The following is an 18442-nucleotide window of genomic DNA, read 5'->3' on the forward strand; positions in this document are numbered from 1 at the left end:
AACAAAACCAGGCTGGTTGGTTTTGAGCAGGGTCCTAAGAACAAGGTGAGGCTGGACAGGGCAGTGATCAGCCTGGCTGGTGGAAGGCATCCTCACACATGGCAGAGGGTTGGAACTGGGTGAGGATTAAGGACCCTTCTGACCCAAACAATTCTGTGATTCCATGATCCTGTGATTCTAAAACTGAAAATTCCCACTGGAGTGAGTAAAATGGTGAAGATAAAACTCAACTCTTACCTGAGCAGCAGAGGTGCAGCCACATCCCCATGCACAGGGAAAGGGGCTGCACAGGGAGGAGGGGAGGACAATGCCACTGAGGGTGTGCACAGAGTCCAGTGCACTGGGGGAGCAGAGGACAAGAAGCTACAGCCTCTGTTTGCCAGCAGAGAACCCATTACACAAATGTCCTGTCCCTGAAAAAAAAGTCCTTTCCTATAAAGTTATGGGAATACAAAAGCAGCCATAGCTTAGCTTTTGTATTCTCAGTACACCAATGGAAAACGCAGTCAGAAGGGGTCCTGCCAGCCAGGGCAGGGGGCCCAGCACAGCTCCTGCTCCCTTTGCCCATCTAGGGACACTAGGGTGCCTGGGGGCCACAGGCCCTCTGCAAAAATAAGGGCAGTGAAAAGAAGTATTTTAGTATTTCCAGCTGTGTGGTTCCACAGCTCCATCTGTACGTGCTGCATAGGCCGTTGGTCTGGGCGGCACCACAGGCCTCAGGCCCTCTCTGGACTCTATCCTGAGGCAGCAGCCATAGGACCCGGGGAAAGGGAAAAGATCATAGAATTACAGAATGGTTTGGGTGGGAAGGGACCTTTCAAGGTTATCTAGTCCAGCCCTCCACTCCTGCCACAGGCAGGGGCATCTTCCACTGTTCGAGATTGCTCCAAGCCCCATCCAAGCTGGCCTTGAGCAGTTCCAGGGATGGGGCAGCCACAGCTGCCCTGGGCACCCCATGCCAGGGCCTCTCCACCCTCACAGGCAACAATTACCTCCTAAGATCAAAAACAATCCTGCCCTCCTTCAGATCAAAGCCATTCTCCCTTGTTCAGAGTCCCTTTCCAGCTCTCTTGGAGCCCTTTTAGACACTGAAAGGGACTCCAAGGTCTCCACAGATCCTTTTCTTCTTTAGTCTGAGTAACTCCACCTGTCTGAGCCCGTTTTCACAGAAAAGCTGCTCCAGCCTTCTGAACATCACAGGTCTGTATCGTCCTCACTGTGAAGACACAACAAAATCACTTAGTGGTGGCTCCTCTTTGATCCTGGGGTGAGCATCACTCCCACCAGGCTCTTCCCAGCTCTGTACCACCTCAGCTCCATCCTCCACTGGCTGCCAGAAAACAGCTGCTGAAAACAATTAATACATGTTGATCGTTTATTGATTCCAACATATTAATAGATTGGATAATAAACAGTACTTTTAAACATTCTCTTAACCAAAAATATAACAAATATTTACAATCACTCAGTAAAAATACAAAAAGCATACAGAGGCATTGTCTTTCTAAAAGACATAAGTGTAAGAGGTATCAAAAAATAGGAGACAAACATTGCTTGTTACAGAATACTTTACAATCACTGACTTGTGCAGTACAATTGCTATTGGAATATCATTACATCTGTGCAGTTTTGCCAATATGCTCACATATTTAGAATTTAATTAATACCAAGCTAAACTGCATTCCAGGTATATCAGAAATAAAGATAAAACAATAAAAAGCACAACAGAAGCAAAAGCTGGGTTGGGAATTCAAGATAGATTACCCTCTATACAAGCATTCTAAAATATGTTTAAAGCTTTTCTAAAGAGAGAGTATCCCTTTTTTCTTTTCTTTTGCAAAGGCAGTGGTAAGTTTATCCTTCAAAAATTCTGATGTTTTATAAAAACTTAAATGACAGGGTTGCATTTCCACTATTGCCTGCAGTAAAATTACTCAGGACATGATTAAAGAGGTTTTGGAACACCCCTGATGCCCCACAGGCCCCTCTGCAAGTGGCATCACTGGTACCTTCAGCCCCTGGGGACACCCTCTGCCTCTGGGAGGTGCAGACAGCCCCCAGTGCACCCATCCCAAGCAACGGGCTCTGACCCCCTTCCAGTGAAGCATCACTCACCTGGCACCACAGGGTCTGCTGAGCTGGAAGGGACCCAGCAGGATCATTAAGGCTGGCCCTGCTCAGCACCATCCCCAGCAATCCCACCCTGTGGCTGAGAGCCTTATCCAAACACTTCTTGAGCTCTGCCAGGTTGGTGCTGTCACCACTTCTCTGGGGAGCTGTTCTGGGTGCAGAGCCTTTTCCTAATGCCCAAACTAAACCTCCCCTGACACAGCTTCAGGCCATTCCCTCCTGACCTGTCACTGCTCATGAGAGTGGAGAGATCAGTGCTGCCCCTCAGGAGGATGTTGTAGATTGCAATGAGATCTCTCTCCCGTCTCCTTTTCTCCAGGCTGAACAGACCAAGTGCCCTCAGCCACTGCTCAAAAGGCCTCCCCCCTCCAGACCCTTCCCCATCCTCGTGGCCTCCTCTGGATGCTCTCTAATAGCTTCCTGTCTTTTTCATATCATGGTGCCCAAAAATCACACACAGGACTTCATGTGAGGCCACACCTACAAACTTATCTGAGAAAAGGCAAAAGGAAGGAGCCAGGAAAGCCCCACACTGCCCATTGCTGGCAAACACTCAAAATTTGTCCACATTGAAAAATGGTGAACTGCAAACATCCACAGCCATTGTATTTCCATTCTTTTGTGTACTTGGGAGATGAACCTGATGCTCAGAGGCTCAGTGATCTCATTTTCCCCTTTCTGCAACTAGAGAGGCCAATTCAATTTCACCAAACTACACTGCTTTCTTAGGAATTATTTGGAAGTTTAAGATTTATAACAAAACACTGTGTGCTTAAATCACAGAAATCTGAAATGCATCTTTCATCAACAAGACAGAAGCAAATGAGCAGGAAGTGAGCAAACCCAGGTATGGCAGTGGAAGAACACAACATCAGGCACCTTAACTGTTCATCAGCATCAGAGCCCGAGCTAGAAGAACCTAGCAGAGGTACTGAGTCAGGGATCTGTGGTCCAGAAGACATCACTTCAACAAAGCAGTGTACAACAGCTACTAACCACTATATTGCTGCTGTCTGAATTACCAAAAAAAGGGATAATGTCTCTTCAAACCCACAGCAGACACTCTACATTTGGCTATTGGCCCCAATCAATGTGATCGGTTGAGTTAAAAACAAACAAACAAACAGAAAGCCCAGCAAGGAGCAGCAGAGAAGCCACACTGTGCAAGGCAGGAGGAGCAGGAGTAGCTCATCTGTCCATCATTTAGCATGATTTATGTACACCAGCTGTGTTGGCTATTAGGAAAATATTATTAGTAAGACTTTCACTCATTCCAGAGCTTTTCAGTGTCTGCCAAGCCCTGTGGAACAGACGGATGCTGTTGATGTGCAAACACCATCAAACACCACGTTTGGATGGGTGATTAATTCAGCTGCTCTTGCTGACTGCCAGGAGACCCCGACCCTGCTCCCCACAGGGGCTTCCCTGCTCCTCCAAGGCAGCACTATTGGGTTTTGGGGTAAAAGGAAGCCACTTTAGTAACCCCCATCCCCTATATTTTGTTCAACAGGCTGGAGTAAGCTGCAGCTCCCCCCCAGGGCCAAGGAACTGTATGGCTTCATTCACCTGGCACAACACAGATGATTTCTGATGGAACACAAAGCCTGCTCTTTCCATGTAGAAGTTAACAAGCAACTACAGCTGACAATGGGATGGCAGGACCTGGATTTACATCCCACAGGAACATCAGTTCAGAGCTATATTACCAATATTGCATGTGCTGAAAACACTCACTCTGCCCTGCATTGCTTTGACACATTAAGCTTTAGTCATTAAGGCCTGTGCAGGTTCATTGTAAGCATTAAGGCCTTGAGAAAGCAAAATGCATGTACTATGCCATACCTTAAGGGGATTTTAACGTACTTTTTCAACCATTTGCTTCTCTGATACTTGTGCCAAAAATTCATACAGCCAACCAGTGAGTTATAAATTAGGCATCCTCTTCCTCAGCATCACTGTTCATTTACACCTTCTCCATTCCAATGGTGAGAGGTACATTCCAGGCAATGCTGAGCCTGGAACTGCTCTGAAGGCAGACACAGGCTGGGTCATTTGCATCAGCCCCTAGCTACTATGGAGAAAGCACATCCAAGGCTTTGGGTTGTTTTTGGTACTTGTGGCATTTTCCAAAAATGTTGCATTTACCTTGCACCCCTGCACACATATAGGTAAAAAAAAACAAACAAAACCTTAAAGCTCTCCACAACTATGGATATAGAAATCAGTTTTGAGGCACTGTAAAAATGACAAACATCATCTTTCTAGCTTAGGCTGTAAACATCACAACAAAGATTTACAATTAAATGTTTAAATACATATTCACACATTCATGTCTGATTTTAACACTAGAATGGGGTGTCATGTATGGAAGGAAGGAAGGAAGGAAAGTGGGAGGGAGGGAAGAAGGAAGGGAAGAAGGAGAAAGAAAAGAACCTGCAGGCATTTCCAGTTCTACCCCTCTGCACTCTGGCTGGCTAAAAGTAAAATCAAAGAAGCAATTATTTTGACCATAATCAAACTAGAGGACCATGGGTTAATACTGGCTGGCTGTAAGTCAAAATTCTAATTGACATCAACAACACCAGGATTTTTAATTAGTATTTTTAAAAAAAACTAGTGTGAGATTATCTGTATTTCCAGATAAATACAACAGGGTTTTTTAACCCATCATAAAATGCATTATGCTCTTCTATAAGCACTGTGTCATTTATTATTTAGTTTCACAAATCTTATTGTGAAATGCAGGTGATTTCTAATTCTTTTATTATTTTTTTCAAAGATAACCTTTGCACCTAAACCCTGTGCAACTCTGGGAAAAGGCCAGGACATGTAAGATGATCTTAAAAACCACAACACACAGCTGGAGTTTTGAGTATTAGAACATGCTTTGCATGTTGAACTCTGCAAGGCAAAACCTGGTTAAAACTCTTTAGGGAAAGCTTCAGATCTCCCCAAATGCTCCCCCCTCAAGCTACAGCTTCCACATTTCAAACATTCCTTAACAGGGGAGGAGAGCACCAACTGTTGCCTTAGTTGGCTGGCAGCTAAAACAATTTCTAAAATCCTTGGACAGGTTTCTGCTGTGTCCATGTGGGAGGGGAGCAGCAGGAGTGCCGCCTTGGCAGACACTGCTCTGCAGGGCATTGGACTCTATTCATATTAAATCTAAACCCACTCTAAAATCTATAAATTTCTGCACCCGTTTCTACTTTTCTGTGTTTATTTTGAGAGTACAACAGTTGATGTGTAGCTAATTTACTGTCACATTGACTAAACATTTATATTAGCCAACCAGAGCACTCCCAACACACGTAAAGGAAACTCCCATTTAAAAATATTAAATTAATAAATTATTTTCAGATATTTCAGCAACGTCATTTGCTTTTGCTGACATTTTGATATATTTTTTTTTGAAGTTCATAAAATAACACTCTCAGACTTCTAACTGTCATGTAGAAAATAACAACAATGGAAACTACCAAAGGATTATATGGTATCATACAGAAAAATGCTCCCAAGTTTCAAGTGGTGGTGACAGCTGGGCCTCCCCAGTGCATGAAGCTAGGTCCATCTCTGGGTACCCATGCTGGTACCCAGGCAGTCAGCACATTCCTTGAACAGGATGTTCTATTTCATGGGTAGAAATAGCTTCTGAGGAGGTGGTGGCAGAGTGAAGGAAGGTGTGAAGAGGTGATCCAACCCGTTCCATCTCGTCTGGGACACAGGCAAGGTCTGAGGTCAGTAGCAGCAAGTTGTCAGCAGTCCTAACAGAACCATGAGACCTTCTCCCACATCCTTTGTGTTGTGAGTGGTTCATATAAATAGCCCAAGGGTTAAACTGCTGATACTTGTTCATCTTCTGCAAAACAAGATAAAGAAAAAAGCAGTTATTCCACCAGTCTCCACCTCGGGCACACAGGGCACAGAGCAGCACCCAGTGAGGTGATAACAATGAGTGTGTGACAGCTTCAGCCCCTCAGCAGCAGCATGTTTTCACTGTCTTTATCATTGATCACTACACACTCCATATCACCATTTATCAGATCCTCAGGCAATCACAGAATGGTTTGGGATGGAAGAGACCTAATAAAGCATCTCATTCCAACTCCATGCCATAGGCAGGGACACCATCCAGGTTGCTCTAAGCCCCATCCAGCCTGGGCTTGTGCACTTCCAGGGATGGGGCAGCCACAGCTTCTGCACTCTGAGGTATGATGGTCACACGATAAAGACATATTGCCAAACAGAAAATACTAGATTGTCCAAAAATTATCAGCATGCAGCTCCCAGTATGCCAAAACCTATGGATTTGGGGAAAAAGCCAGCAAATTTTCATGCAGTGAGCATTTTATCCCAAATAAAATTAACCAAGCACTTCAAAAAATAGTAAAATAGGTGCCACTAAAAGTTAAATTTATCTTAGAAATAATTTGATTAAAAATGTTTGAAGCAATGACTTCCTTATTTTTACATCAAAAATACAACAGAATTAATGCCAGGCAAGTTTATGTTTACTCTAAGTTTGAACTGCAGTACTAATACATATGTTAACTATTGCTTACACATTTTAAAGGCCCAAGATATAATCATTTTGCATCAGAAATTGTTTTAATCTAAATACAGGCTCATTTTAAATCAGACTGGAATGGAAGGAAATGATCACAACCTTCTAATAAAAAAAGAGTTCACCAGCAAAAGGTACAGAAGATCACATTGGTGCACAGAAATTAAAAGCAAATCAGCAGATAAACAATTAAGTAGAAATTCTCCTGACCTGAAGTTAGCTTTGACACAATATAAGAGCAGTCTTTACTGGAAAATCCTCTCACATTTTGGTCACCCTACAAATGCCATGCTTGGCAGCACCGGCTGTTGCTTCAAACAAGATCATGAAAAATGAACTGGAAGAGACACTGTCAGGCCAGGTTAGACAGAGAACACAAGTTTCATCAAATGCACTCTCCAGAAGAACAGAAGTTCACTATTATTTTGTTCAATATTTTGAAACTCAATCTCTAAAAATACCTGCTGAGGCATAAGGCAGCTCAATGCCAGCACACCTGAATACAAACGAAATAAGTTCACTTCATCAAATCCAATTCATTGATTTTAGACCATCACCCTGGTGCCAGCCAAACCACTGGGACACCAGTTAATCAGCCCAGGGAGGCAGGAGTTTTTCCACATGTAGCCTGTCAGTGTCCCATCACTGTTTAAGAGGGGACTGATTTTAAAGAAAAAAAAAACCAACAAAACAAATCAAAAATATCTACATGCTCTTAAGTGTCTCAGCTGTACTTTAGGAGATCTTATACTCATATTTGTGTATATTTATTTACATACACTTTGAGTTTGTTTGGTGCCAACATGCTTTTCCTAAGGGGAAGGCATTCCTCTTTGCTTTAACCGTGTATGTACATGCACACAGCTATGCATGACACGCACAGCCACACAAACACAACTGTGTACACAGAGATTAATGCGCTTTTTAATCTCCAAGGGTGAGCCCAGAGAAAGGCCAGAGCGCTGCTGTGAAGTGCACCCTGCAGAGCCCCGCTCCCCAGCCAGCTTTCACCTACCATCCTCTTCACTATCTGCGTCAGGCAGCTCTGCTAGCCTGGGGCTGGACGGCTGCCGGCCGTGCCACTGAGGCATCCTCGAGGAGACACAGGCCGCCGCGTCGGGGGGCAGTCTAGACAGGTCACTGTGCAGCATCTTTGACCTCTGCACTGCCACACTATAGTCTGGAGGTTTGAGGTGTGGGTGGTGGGGCGATCCTTCTTTAATGTCCGCTAAAGAAATCCCCATGTATCCCGGAGGGGTGGGCGGTGGCTCCCTATACCTATCGTCCTTCTTAGGTGAGGTGACACAGTACACTGGGCACGAGAAATAAGCGATGGAAATGTTAAAAGAAGAAAAAGAAAGGAAACAAAACGTTAAAAAATCATGAAATGTTACAATGGCAAAACAGAAACTGATAACAAAATGCAAATGCAGAAACACTGGTTATAACGACAGCAGCAGGTATTTATGCCTTCATTTCTATTTTCTATTTATTTAAAGAAGTCAGAGTAACAAGAGAATCCATGAACTCCTTAGGTGAGATGTCAATTGAGTGGAAAGAGGACTCTAAGCTTGTCTGCATTGAGACTGCAATTAGCACCTTTTATTACAGTCCCTGCTCCTGTGGCCCTGCTGCACCAGGGGATGCTCTGGAGCTCTGCAGCAGGACGGAGAGGCAGCACAGCCAAGTCTGCTGCACTGTTACAGGCTGGGAAACTGAAACAGAAGGAATTAAGGCAACCAGCCCAGAGTTACTTCATGCAGCATGCTGGTGTTTGACAGCAAAAATTGCTGGTTGACTTCCAACACCCATTTCATCACCCAAAAGAGGTCAGTCACTTAACACAAATTCATTACCACAAATAAAACATCACCATTATCAACTGATGTGTATAAAGACATGAGATCATCCAGCTATGCCATAGGAAGAAAAAAAATAGCATCACTTAAAGTTGCTCCTATAAGGCAGACTGTGTATTGAGCCTGCATTAATTATTTTACGTTTTCACGGAGTGAATAATGGCTTATCACACCCATACTTTTGATTTCTTACTTTTTTCCCTTGGTTTTTGCTTTGTTTTCTTTTTTACCGTTATCTTAAACTATGTTCTCTGTTTATAAGTGAGAAAAAACCAGGAAGTTACTCGAACAGGGCTGCATTATACCTTGTGCAGTCATGAAAAGACTACAGTCAATATTATACATTTGCAATGTCCATGCCTCATAATTCATCTTCTTCCTTCCTGCCCTGTTCACTGGTAGTTCAAGTCACAGAGGCTCTCAACCCAAAATATAACTCTTTTAGGTTGCCTCCCCTCCCTCCCACCCCAGGTCTGGGGCTTGTGTGCATGTTAAATTGGGCTTTTTTCCATGGACATGTTGCAACAGGAGAATTTCAAAGCCAGGGTAATTTTTTTTAATCTCTTAGTTAAGTGAATTTGCATTCTTCCTGTGGATCCATTTTAAACAGTGCATGTTCATTAGTTTCATTTATTTCAGCAAATATAATAGTTTCTTATCTTAGAAGAATGTGAAGGGATGAAAAATAAAGGAAAATTCCTTATTGTGTTGTAGGCTTGTGAGATTCCAGGTTTTTGTACCAGGAACACAAGCTGGTTCATACTTGACGGCCTCAGCTCATGCCTGGGCTGACAGTAAAACAACCAAAATCAAATTCAGTCAGTCTGGGGTTTAGCAGATACACGTGGGTACAGGCAGAGATTTATACTATTTAATTACAGGATTTATTTTCATTTAACTAGCACTGAATGAGGTCTCTGTGGAAAAGCAGGGGAAGTGTAGAGGATCTGCTCTTCCCTGGAGGGATGGGGAAGGGCTGGGCCCTCACCTCACCTTCAGTCTTGGTTGGATTTGCAGGAGGAACGACAAGGGTGGGTATGTTCTCCTTCAAAGGAGAAAGCTTCAGGCTCCCTGGAGCTAACCTTTAGTCTACTGTAGTAATGCAAGAATAATGTGTCCCTTTGTTAAGTTCCAATTCACAGTATTTTACAAACGGTGAAATAAAGTGAAGATACCTTCGGCACACTGTGTGATGGCGAGCAGCTAATGGATTTGTGTTTACAAATCTGTAATCATATCCACCCCATCAGATCTTTCCCTGATCAGACATACTCACGTCCAGCACTCTGAGAGTGCTCTTCACAGCTACATGGTGCAGAATGGAAGGAGAATTAAAAGGAAGGGCAAGCGCTGTCAGCACAGACAGCATGTACAGCATGTACAGTGAACCTGCTATCTCCTCATACAGCCCAGACACCCATGAACAGCTCTGAAAGGCTGCAAGGGCAGAGCACAGGCACAGCAATGAGCTGGGAGCAAATTTTCTGCAAGGCTCCACCACGATTTCTTTTTCAAAGCCAAGAGGGAGGAACACAATCCAAGACCTCCACCCTACGTGCAATGTTTATTCAGGCAATTACCTTTGATAACAAAGCCCTCCAGCAATCCACTCAGTAATTAAACTACATTTCAGCTGCACCCTTGCCTCACAGTCTTAGAAAGCTTTGCATTCCATGTTTTATCTTGCTACTAACCCAGTTCCTTTAATTCTGGCTACTGAACTCACTAGGATGGGGGAAGAACATCTTGCTTGATAGAACTATGCATATTTCAAAGAACTTTTAAAGTTTTTTCTCCTTTCATAAGTAGCCAAACTGCAGCCGTATAATCAAATAAACGTCATCTTAAAATAGCAAAGACAGGAAAGGAATCTGCTTTGCCCTGGAGCTTTCAGAGCCCAAAGCCCTGTGGATGAAAGGTGCCTCAGCTCCAGAGAGGCAGGTGAGCTCCACACTACTCTGCAGTCATGGGCACTACTCTCACACACTACTCTTCCCTCTGGGATCCTAGGAAGTCTGTCTTATTATAAGGAGTATGGGATCATTGAAGATGATTGTTCTTCTTGTCAGAAGAACATCTACAGTGATGAGTATACCCTTCCAAGTCATTCAAAAAAGCAAAATAGCCTACTACAGAAAAGAATGGCCTGATATTTTCCTGAAGAGAGTTTTCCTGCAGACCTATGAAGTGATGGGGAAGTGCACTTGTTTATTATCTTGATATTCCTAATGCAAAAGAAGGTGACTTAAAAACACACTGTGTAGTGCTCTGATTTCAACCACATGTGAAGCTGAATTCAACATGCCAGGCAGCCCCAGACCTGCTGACGTCATTTCTTAACAACTTAGTACAAAATGAAAAACAGATGTAGCAGCTTCCACGAGCTGTTGGCTTGGCTTACCTATCAGGCCTTTTTCTGTGCTCGAAGTAACAGTTTTGTAAGTTGTATCAGCGCCTGCTTTAGAGTCCAAAGCCTCTGTCTGCTCTGCTGAGGAGTTCTCCAGCCCCCTCCGCTTAATTGTCCCATAGTTTGTCTCGTAAGTGTCTGACAGGGAGCTGGAGGATGCCCAGCTCTGCCGAGACTGGTCCAGCTCCACGCTGGCTTTCGACTGCCTGTTGGCTTTGGAAAAGGCTTCGGAATACAAATAACCCTCCTCAGAGTGATAGTTTGCGGCATCCACTTCAGCTATAGGTCCGTCCAGCTGGGTGTGGCGGTAAGAACTGAGGAGATCCCAGCTCTTCTGGTTTGGGATATTCTGGAAATTGTCATGAGAGCTACTTGAGCATGAAGTCCAGCTGCCCCGGCCGCTGTCTGCTGCCTCTACCGTGATGTGCTCGTGGGAGATCTCCTCGCTGCTCATGGAAGATGTGAATGCCATCCCTCTGATCAGAGCAGGCCTAGTGATGGTCCAGCTACATTGGAAAACAACAGAAATTGGGGAAAAAACACCTGTAAGCTTTTACAGCAAGAGCAAGGTACTCAGAGCCCCTCTGGGTTTTTACCAGGTGAGCAGCAAGCTCAAGGCACAAGGAAGCACTGACAAGGGACACTGTTACTCCCAAATCATTATTGCACCCAGCAGCAAGGAAGGTATTCCCAAGGGAATAGAAAGTTTGCAACCTGCATTTCCAGGCTGCACCCCAGATCCCTAAGTCTGGCCCACAGAAGCTCTTCTCTACCAATCACAGACACAGTGCCTGACAGAAAGCAGAGCAGTAATGTACCTCTTCCATTTAGTCTGCTACCACCTGTTTCTGTACATTCATAAACTAAAACAAAAATAAATATATAGAGTAAAATCCAACCCCTTCAGTGATAGCAATATCAAGTTGTTCAGACAGAGTGGAAGCAGCTGAATTTCAAGAACATCTGGAAGTACTGGGCATAAATAACATTTGTGGGAACAATATGCAGGGACGGATTCTGAAAAGCAAAGTCCAAAATTTCTTTTTTAAAAAAAATGTCTGCTGAAAGCTCTTATCACTCTGAATGCACAATTAAGGGGAGAAAAATAAAGCCAGGGTTGTATGACTTTAGAATACATGTAGATAGGATTGCTAGACATTATTCAAGTCTCCCAACTATTTCTGGTTGTGTTAACAAATGCATGGGCAGCACAACATTAAAATTTAACACCCTCCCTCAGCAGTTTACTGACATGCTGTGAAATCAAGGAACTTTTTTTATGCATGTGCAAGCAAGGGATTTTATTTCCTTCCTTTTCTATTTGATTAAGTTCTAGGATAAAATCCATTTTCTTTCCTTGCAACTTATTGAAACTAAGGAATAAAGAAACAACCACAAAACATGAACTCAGTGTATATTATGTCTTCCAGAGAGGGAATTATTTTCTTTGATGAAGTAACATCTCTACATTCCCATTTTAATCCCATGAAATAAACTAAATTACTCCTTTCTTTCCATCCCTGGAAGTGTTCAAGGCCAGGTTGGATGGGGTTGGAAACAGCCTGATCCCTGCCCAGAGAAGGGGGGTTGGATCAAGATATCTTAAAGGTCTGTTGCAATCCAAAGCATTCTATGACTCCATGTGCTGGAAAATTTAGAAATTTTCCTGTAAGGAGCATCTCTTGTTTAGCTGAATCCATGAGAGCTGAGGACAGACAATGCTATCCCAAGATATATTAGGAGATATTACATCCTATGGATCAAGGTGCTACATCTAGCAAAAAAAAATCCAAAACCTTCCAGTTCAAAGCATCATTTCAGCACAAATTCTCATTGCACTGAAGTAACAAGACCTCTTGTGTGGAAACTGTCAGAAAGACATTGGCAGAAAGCTGCCAGTCTGCCTAAGCAACAAATGATAATTAGAAAAATCCTTACAAATCACATTAGAGCACGTTAAGTGACTGGCACTGCTGACTCAGAGAGAATTGATCATATCCTGCTGTTCTTTTGCTGTCTCTCACCATGGCATTAATTTGCTAAGCATCATCCTGGCTTTTAACAAGCTTCCAGTCTCCTGCAAGAAATATCCAGCTAAACCACACCAATGGGAACAAGCTGTTGTCTCCCCAAGTAATACTGTAAGCTTCTTATGGAAACAGCTCCCACACAGCAGCCAGTGCTCCAGCCTCCAGCAGAAGCTGGATAACCACAGTGGAGTGTCCTGGCCAGAGCCTCTTGAACCCTTCTGACAGCAGCACACCCCAGCAGAAGCAGCTGCACCTTACCCTGGGCAGGGCTGGCCATAATCCGTCAGTGCCTGAGGATGCTCCTTCCTCTCTGCCCCGCCTGAATCCACCACGAGCAGGGACTGGGACAAAGCCCTCTCGTCCTGCAGCGCTGCTGACATGGAGTCCACCGAGCAGTTGCTCACGATGCTGGAGCGCGATGAGATCTCACTGTGGCTGGAGTCTGAGAAGTTGTCGGATTTAGTGGAAGGTATGAGGGCATAGCCTAAGCACAGGAGAGGAGAGGGTCTCAACAAACATACAACAATGAAGCGTTGACTCACACATTACAGTGAGGATATTTAGGAGAAAACCAACCAAACCTTGTTTGCATATAATCTGAGAATTTTAGGGTACAAAAGCTTTTAGCATCTATCAGCATCTAGCACTGATTTACTAATGCAAGTCCAGGAACACCAATAACCCACCTGCAACTCCACTACTCTCCAGAGCAGCAGCTTTAACCTACACTACCAGAATCAGCGGCCTACTGCATCACCACTGGGCAGGCAGATCAGGTCTTGCCAATTCTGCAAGTGCTGACTCCTTCAGTAAAAATGCAGCACACTTCCCACTATCCCTCTGCCATACTGCCATGCAAGATTCAAAAAAAGATTCTGGCAGTGGAGGAGGAGATGCTGACTAAGGTGAAAGACAGCTATGAGCACTCAGGGATTAGCCATATGATCCATTTCAGTTTTGTTATGTGCTCCATAACTAACAGAGAAGGAAGCAAATCAGGAAGCACAACCTTGGCAGGAGCTGGACCAGACCCCAGTGTTGTTCCCACAGAAGGGGAACAACTGAAGACCCCACCACATTCAGAGCAAAATGCAGAATGCTCTTTCCTCTCTGCTCAGATTACCCTCAATTAACTTCTTTCAGACCCAAATAAGGTATACACCCCTATATATCCAACATCTCGGCCAAGCTTTTTTTTCCTAAATTTCTGCACTTGTGCCTTTTAGTCAGACTGCCACATATTTACATTGATTAGGTGAAGAAGTGAAATGACAAGGCAGTGTAAAAGTGACACACACAACCTAACACAGAAAATGGATGCCCTAAATGCATAAACAATACACAGATGATACAGTATGGCATGTGGAGACACTGACATGCAGCCACTGAGCATAATACTCATAATTCGAGATTTCACAGCTTAACTCTGATTGTTGCTGTAAGATTTTAGGAGAAAATATGAGCAGTAAATATCTATATTATCAAGCTATAGAACTGAACCTTAAAATCTACTTAAGAGCAGCCTTTTTAAGACTAAATTTCAGTTTCCTTTCATTTGGGAATAACTAATATTTCATATTCTTTACATTTTATAGGAACTCTTTAAATTGACACAACTACATTGCAGTAAGAAATTTCCTCAGAGGGTTCCAACTATCTGGAAAACAAAGGGGCTTCTCTTCATTAAAGAAATTAACACTATCTGAAAGCTGAGCCATAAAATAACAGCATATGTGTATAACAGACTAAATAGAAGTATTTGTTGGGCAGGAGATGTGACCAATGGAATACACAACAATACTGGCAGTGAGCATTCCATTGACACTATATCAGGGTCTGTTTAATTAACAAATGTTGCAGAACTTACTGTTTCACTGGCATTTGTAACACACTAAGGAACTGAACTGACACTGTACCTGTTCCTTGATTCTCTAAACTTCACATTATTGTCTTCACTGCACTGTAAGGGTGATTAGCTATAAAGAACTGACACAAACATCTGGAAGGGAAGCACATTAAACATCTTTAACATGTAAATGGATAACACTGAAGTAACTCAGATAAACTCAGGGCATTGGACACAACACAGACATCAGTCTTCCTTCTAAAAATACATTATATAGTCTTCCTCCTTCTTCTAGGCCTTGTGCATAGGCAGTAGGATATGCGCACACTGCTGTTGGTACAGATACTTGCAGTACTCAGAGTATCAAAGTCCTTGTCCTTTTGGTTTCCACTGCTTTCTAAGGCTTCAGTGGGCTCTGCTTCCCTTTTTGCAGTAACAGCTGTTCTTTCCCTGGAGAAGCTTCTTTCCCTAAGTCTTCTAAACAGGAATCCCTTTATTTTTGTGGGTTCATGCTCAGCTTCTGCCTTTCTACTCTCTTTCTCTCTGTCCACTTTTGCCCTTCTCTCAGAACTCTCTCCAGCTTGGCAAATCTTCTGAATTTGCTTTTGTAAATAAGCCCCACCTATTCCATAGCTGCGCTGTCCACTGTTCTTGTTGCTGGTTTCACTGGCCAGTGATGAGGAAGAGCCAGAGAGATTCATCTGACTGCAGTTATCCGACCTTTGGATGTTGCCAACTACAATGAAGTAGACACAGACAGATGTTGACAGATGATGAGATAAGTAACAACAAAAATAACATCCTAATTGAAAATCCTTTTTTCTTCAATCCTCTTTGTGTATCACTTGGGTATAGCTCAAAAGAAAATGAAATCTAAGATCAAGTGGAATGTGCTCATGCCTAAAATTATGTCTTTCAGCTGTCTGTGAAGCATCTAATTTTAGATCAATGAGCTGTTAGCACAACACATACAACAAAGTACAGATCACCTCAATCAAATGAGATCAGTGCTGAAAGCAAGTTGAATTAATGAAACAATCCCCAAGAAACAAAACATTCTTTTCAAAGAACCAGGTAAAACTTAACAAAAATAACATAAGCAATGCTCAGTGGAGCAAGATTTGGCAACCCAAGTATTTAAGCTTTTCATACATATGCTGTGTTAAGTACAATAAGTGGCATTCTCCTAAAGGAAACAGGATCTTGTGAAGGCAGAAGTGGATGGACCAGGCTGATCTCCCACTGAGAGGGGTGAGAAGATGCAGCAGTCCCTGTGCCATGCCATGCCAGGGCTGTGGCTCTGGGCTGTCAGTGAGCAAAGCAGCAGAAGGGAGGGAGAGGGGCCTTACGCCATCCAACACCAACCACCTGCGCTGGCTACTGAGGGCTCTTAAGAGATTTCAAATCAATTCCCATCCAAGGCTGACTAATGATGAAGTGATGCAGGTCTTTTAAGATGAAGACATCAAAAATAAAAGGATTCTCAGGGCATCATGAGAGACAGGGATGAATACAAAGCCCTGTGCACAAGAACAAACAATATGAACAGCGACTCAAGGATTTAGATAGATGCACTACTTCTGCAGCAACCTAAACCACCTGTCCTGGACAATTATGACACCATTCCACCTCCAGCTCCATCTAATCACCTGCTATTCCAACTACCTTGGGCAAGACCAGAGGTTGTCTCAGCAGCTGCAGTTTCTGTCCAACACTGTCATCTTCAAGAAATCCCCAGGTTTGCGAATCCCATTTATTTAAGTGGCCCCCTAAATCTGAACTGACATGATGGCAGGTGTCTGCACTTCAGTTCTGTTGGGAATTCTGCCAAATGCTCTTGGGCAGTATTTTAAGAAAACAACTGTTCCCCTTTTTTTAAATACTAAGTGACTTAAAGGTCCAAAATATACAAATCATGTGTATTCATAAAAAGATGTGATTCTATTCTTGACATGGATATTTTAAATTACTATTTCTCTTATGTGTCACTGCCCACAAACATTCCTGCCACTGCCCACCCTGTTTTAGGCTCCAGTTCCTGGGACTGTTGCTGCCACACACTTACCTTTGCGTGGGGAGCCCTGAGGAGAAGCAGGTGGGCTGGAGTGCAACGAAGATGCCATGGACATAGTGTCATCTGTTTGTTTCTTACTACTACTTACTTCCTCAGACAAGCTTAATGACTTCTGTGGAGAGCCTGTACCTATGAAAACAATGGGATCAGTTACTACATATTCTTCTTTTGAATTACTGATTTCTGTTTAAACTACAAATAAGCACCATGCTGAACAATCAGACTATTCAGCAAAGAGAGGAGCAGATGCTCAGAGAGTTCTGCATGTGGAGGCAGTCTCCATTTAAATTTAGATCAGATCAGCTGTGGCCACTGCTACTGCTGGCTGCTCATCTAAACTGTTGAAACATCCATATCCCAACAGGAACCAGGAATGCAATGATACCTTCGTTGTGGTTTTGGCAAAGGACTATGTAAAAAAAAATCTGTGTGCAGTATAAACCTAGGAGGAAATCCTTGCCCATGGCACTGTTGGGACTGTGTTAAAAACTGTGTGTCAGAGCTACCAGGTCAGTTCAAGATCAACTGTAATAGTATTTTATATGCTGTAATATACTATTTTCTGAAGCTATTTTAAATTATGTTGATGCTCAATACAATATAATTTTATATCAGTTATTGACTGCAGCTAAATTCATTTAATAACCCACAATTGCAGCTTTCAAATTATACAACAGTTTTGTAAGTAGGACAAAACTTTTTAATAAAGAATATACTACTTTGCAACTAGCAAATTTAGAGACGAAAATATGTTCACTAGGGGCAACTAATAATATATGTTGCTCCATTTGACCATAATGCTGTTAAAATGGTGCCCCAGAGGTTCAAATATTACATCTGTGATTTGTTTCAATAATTTCACTCAAATACATTAGACTTCATGAAGCAAGAGCATATTTGGAGACAGCACTTCACCATTGACTGTTTCAAAGTTATAAAACACTGCAGATTACTAAGCGTGCTCTCTTAAAGCACAGCAATATGTATCAGCTGTTTTTAAGTGAATTAATTTAATGACATTTACAACACTATCTCACATAAACCTCTCAGCTACAAAAGAGCTCCTCCCTCCTGCCTGCTTACATCTTTAAGCCTTCCCAGCCAGGTGAACTGAAGATACTCACTGAATGTGACATGATCCTTTGTCAGTCCCTTTTTCCTGCTGGGGTACAGATTCACAGTTGGGACCTGAAGAACTTGACTCATTCGGTTTTGCTGATGCTGATGGGCTTTTGTGGTTTGGCCAATTGATCTCATGGGCACTGGAGACATTTCTGAGGATTTCCCTCCTCTTCTCTCACTTAAATTCTTTGTCACTGTTAGGGAAACACTGCATATAAATATCTAGCACTTTCAATTGCAGGATTATTGCAGTACAACCATCCAAAGGAACCACTGTATAAAGAAGATAAATTGTTTTTAAACCATTTCTAGTCCAAACACAACAACCCCATCACACTGAAGATGACATGTGAAGAGCTTTAAAAAAAAGCCCTAAATTGTTGAAAGTGCCATCAAGGTACTTCATCAAA

The 18442-nt window shown here is 42.9% G+C and overlaps 1 protein-coding gene across 7 annotated transcripts in view; it reads right to left on the minus strand.

Annotated features, from left to right (window-relative positions):
* Positions 1–1357: 1357 nt before the first annotated feature.
* RAPGEF6 (Rap guanine nucleotide exchange factor 6) overlaps positions 1358–18442 on the minus strand; it is a 122575-nt gene continuing 105490 nt past the window's right edge. For 3 of the 7 annotated variants that reach the window (XM_058034971.1, XM_058034970.1, XM_058034977.1), the window contains 7 exons: positions 18035–18226; positions 16902–17039; positions 15459–15572; positions 13249–13474; positions 10955–11466; positions 7710–8006; positions 1358–5989 (listed from right to left, as the gene is read on the minus strand). In XM_058034971.1, coding sequence (XP_057890954.1) covers positions 5964–5989; positions 7710–8006; positions 10955–11466; positions 13249–13474; positions 15459–15572; positions 16902–17039; positions 18035–18226 — 1505 coding nt within the window. In that variant the 3' untranslated portion in view covers positions 1358–5963. The remainder of the gene's footprint in view (positions 5990–7709; positions 8007–10954; positions 11467–13248; positions 13475–15458; positions 15573–16901; positions 17040–18034; positions 18227–18442) is intronic. The other 4 variants (XM_058034974.1, XM_058034973.1, XM_058034975.1 and 1 more) reach the window with 3 other exon arrangements.

Source organism: Melospiza georgiana, chromosome 15, assembly GCF_028018845.1.
Source record: "Melospiza georgiana isolate bMelGeo1 chromosome 15, bMelGeo1.pri, whole genome shotgun sequence".
NCBI classification, from domain to species: domain Eukaryota; kingdom Metazoa; phylum Chordata; class Aves; order Passeriformes; family Passerellidae; genus Melospiza; species Melospiza georgiana.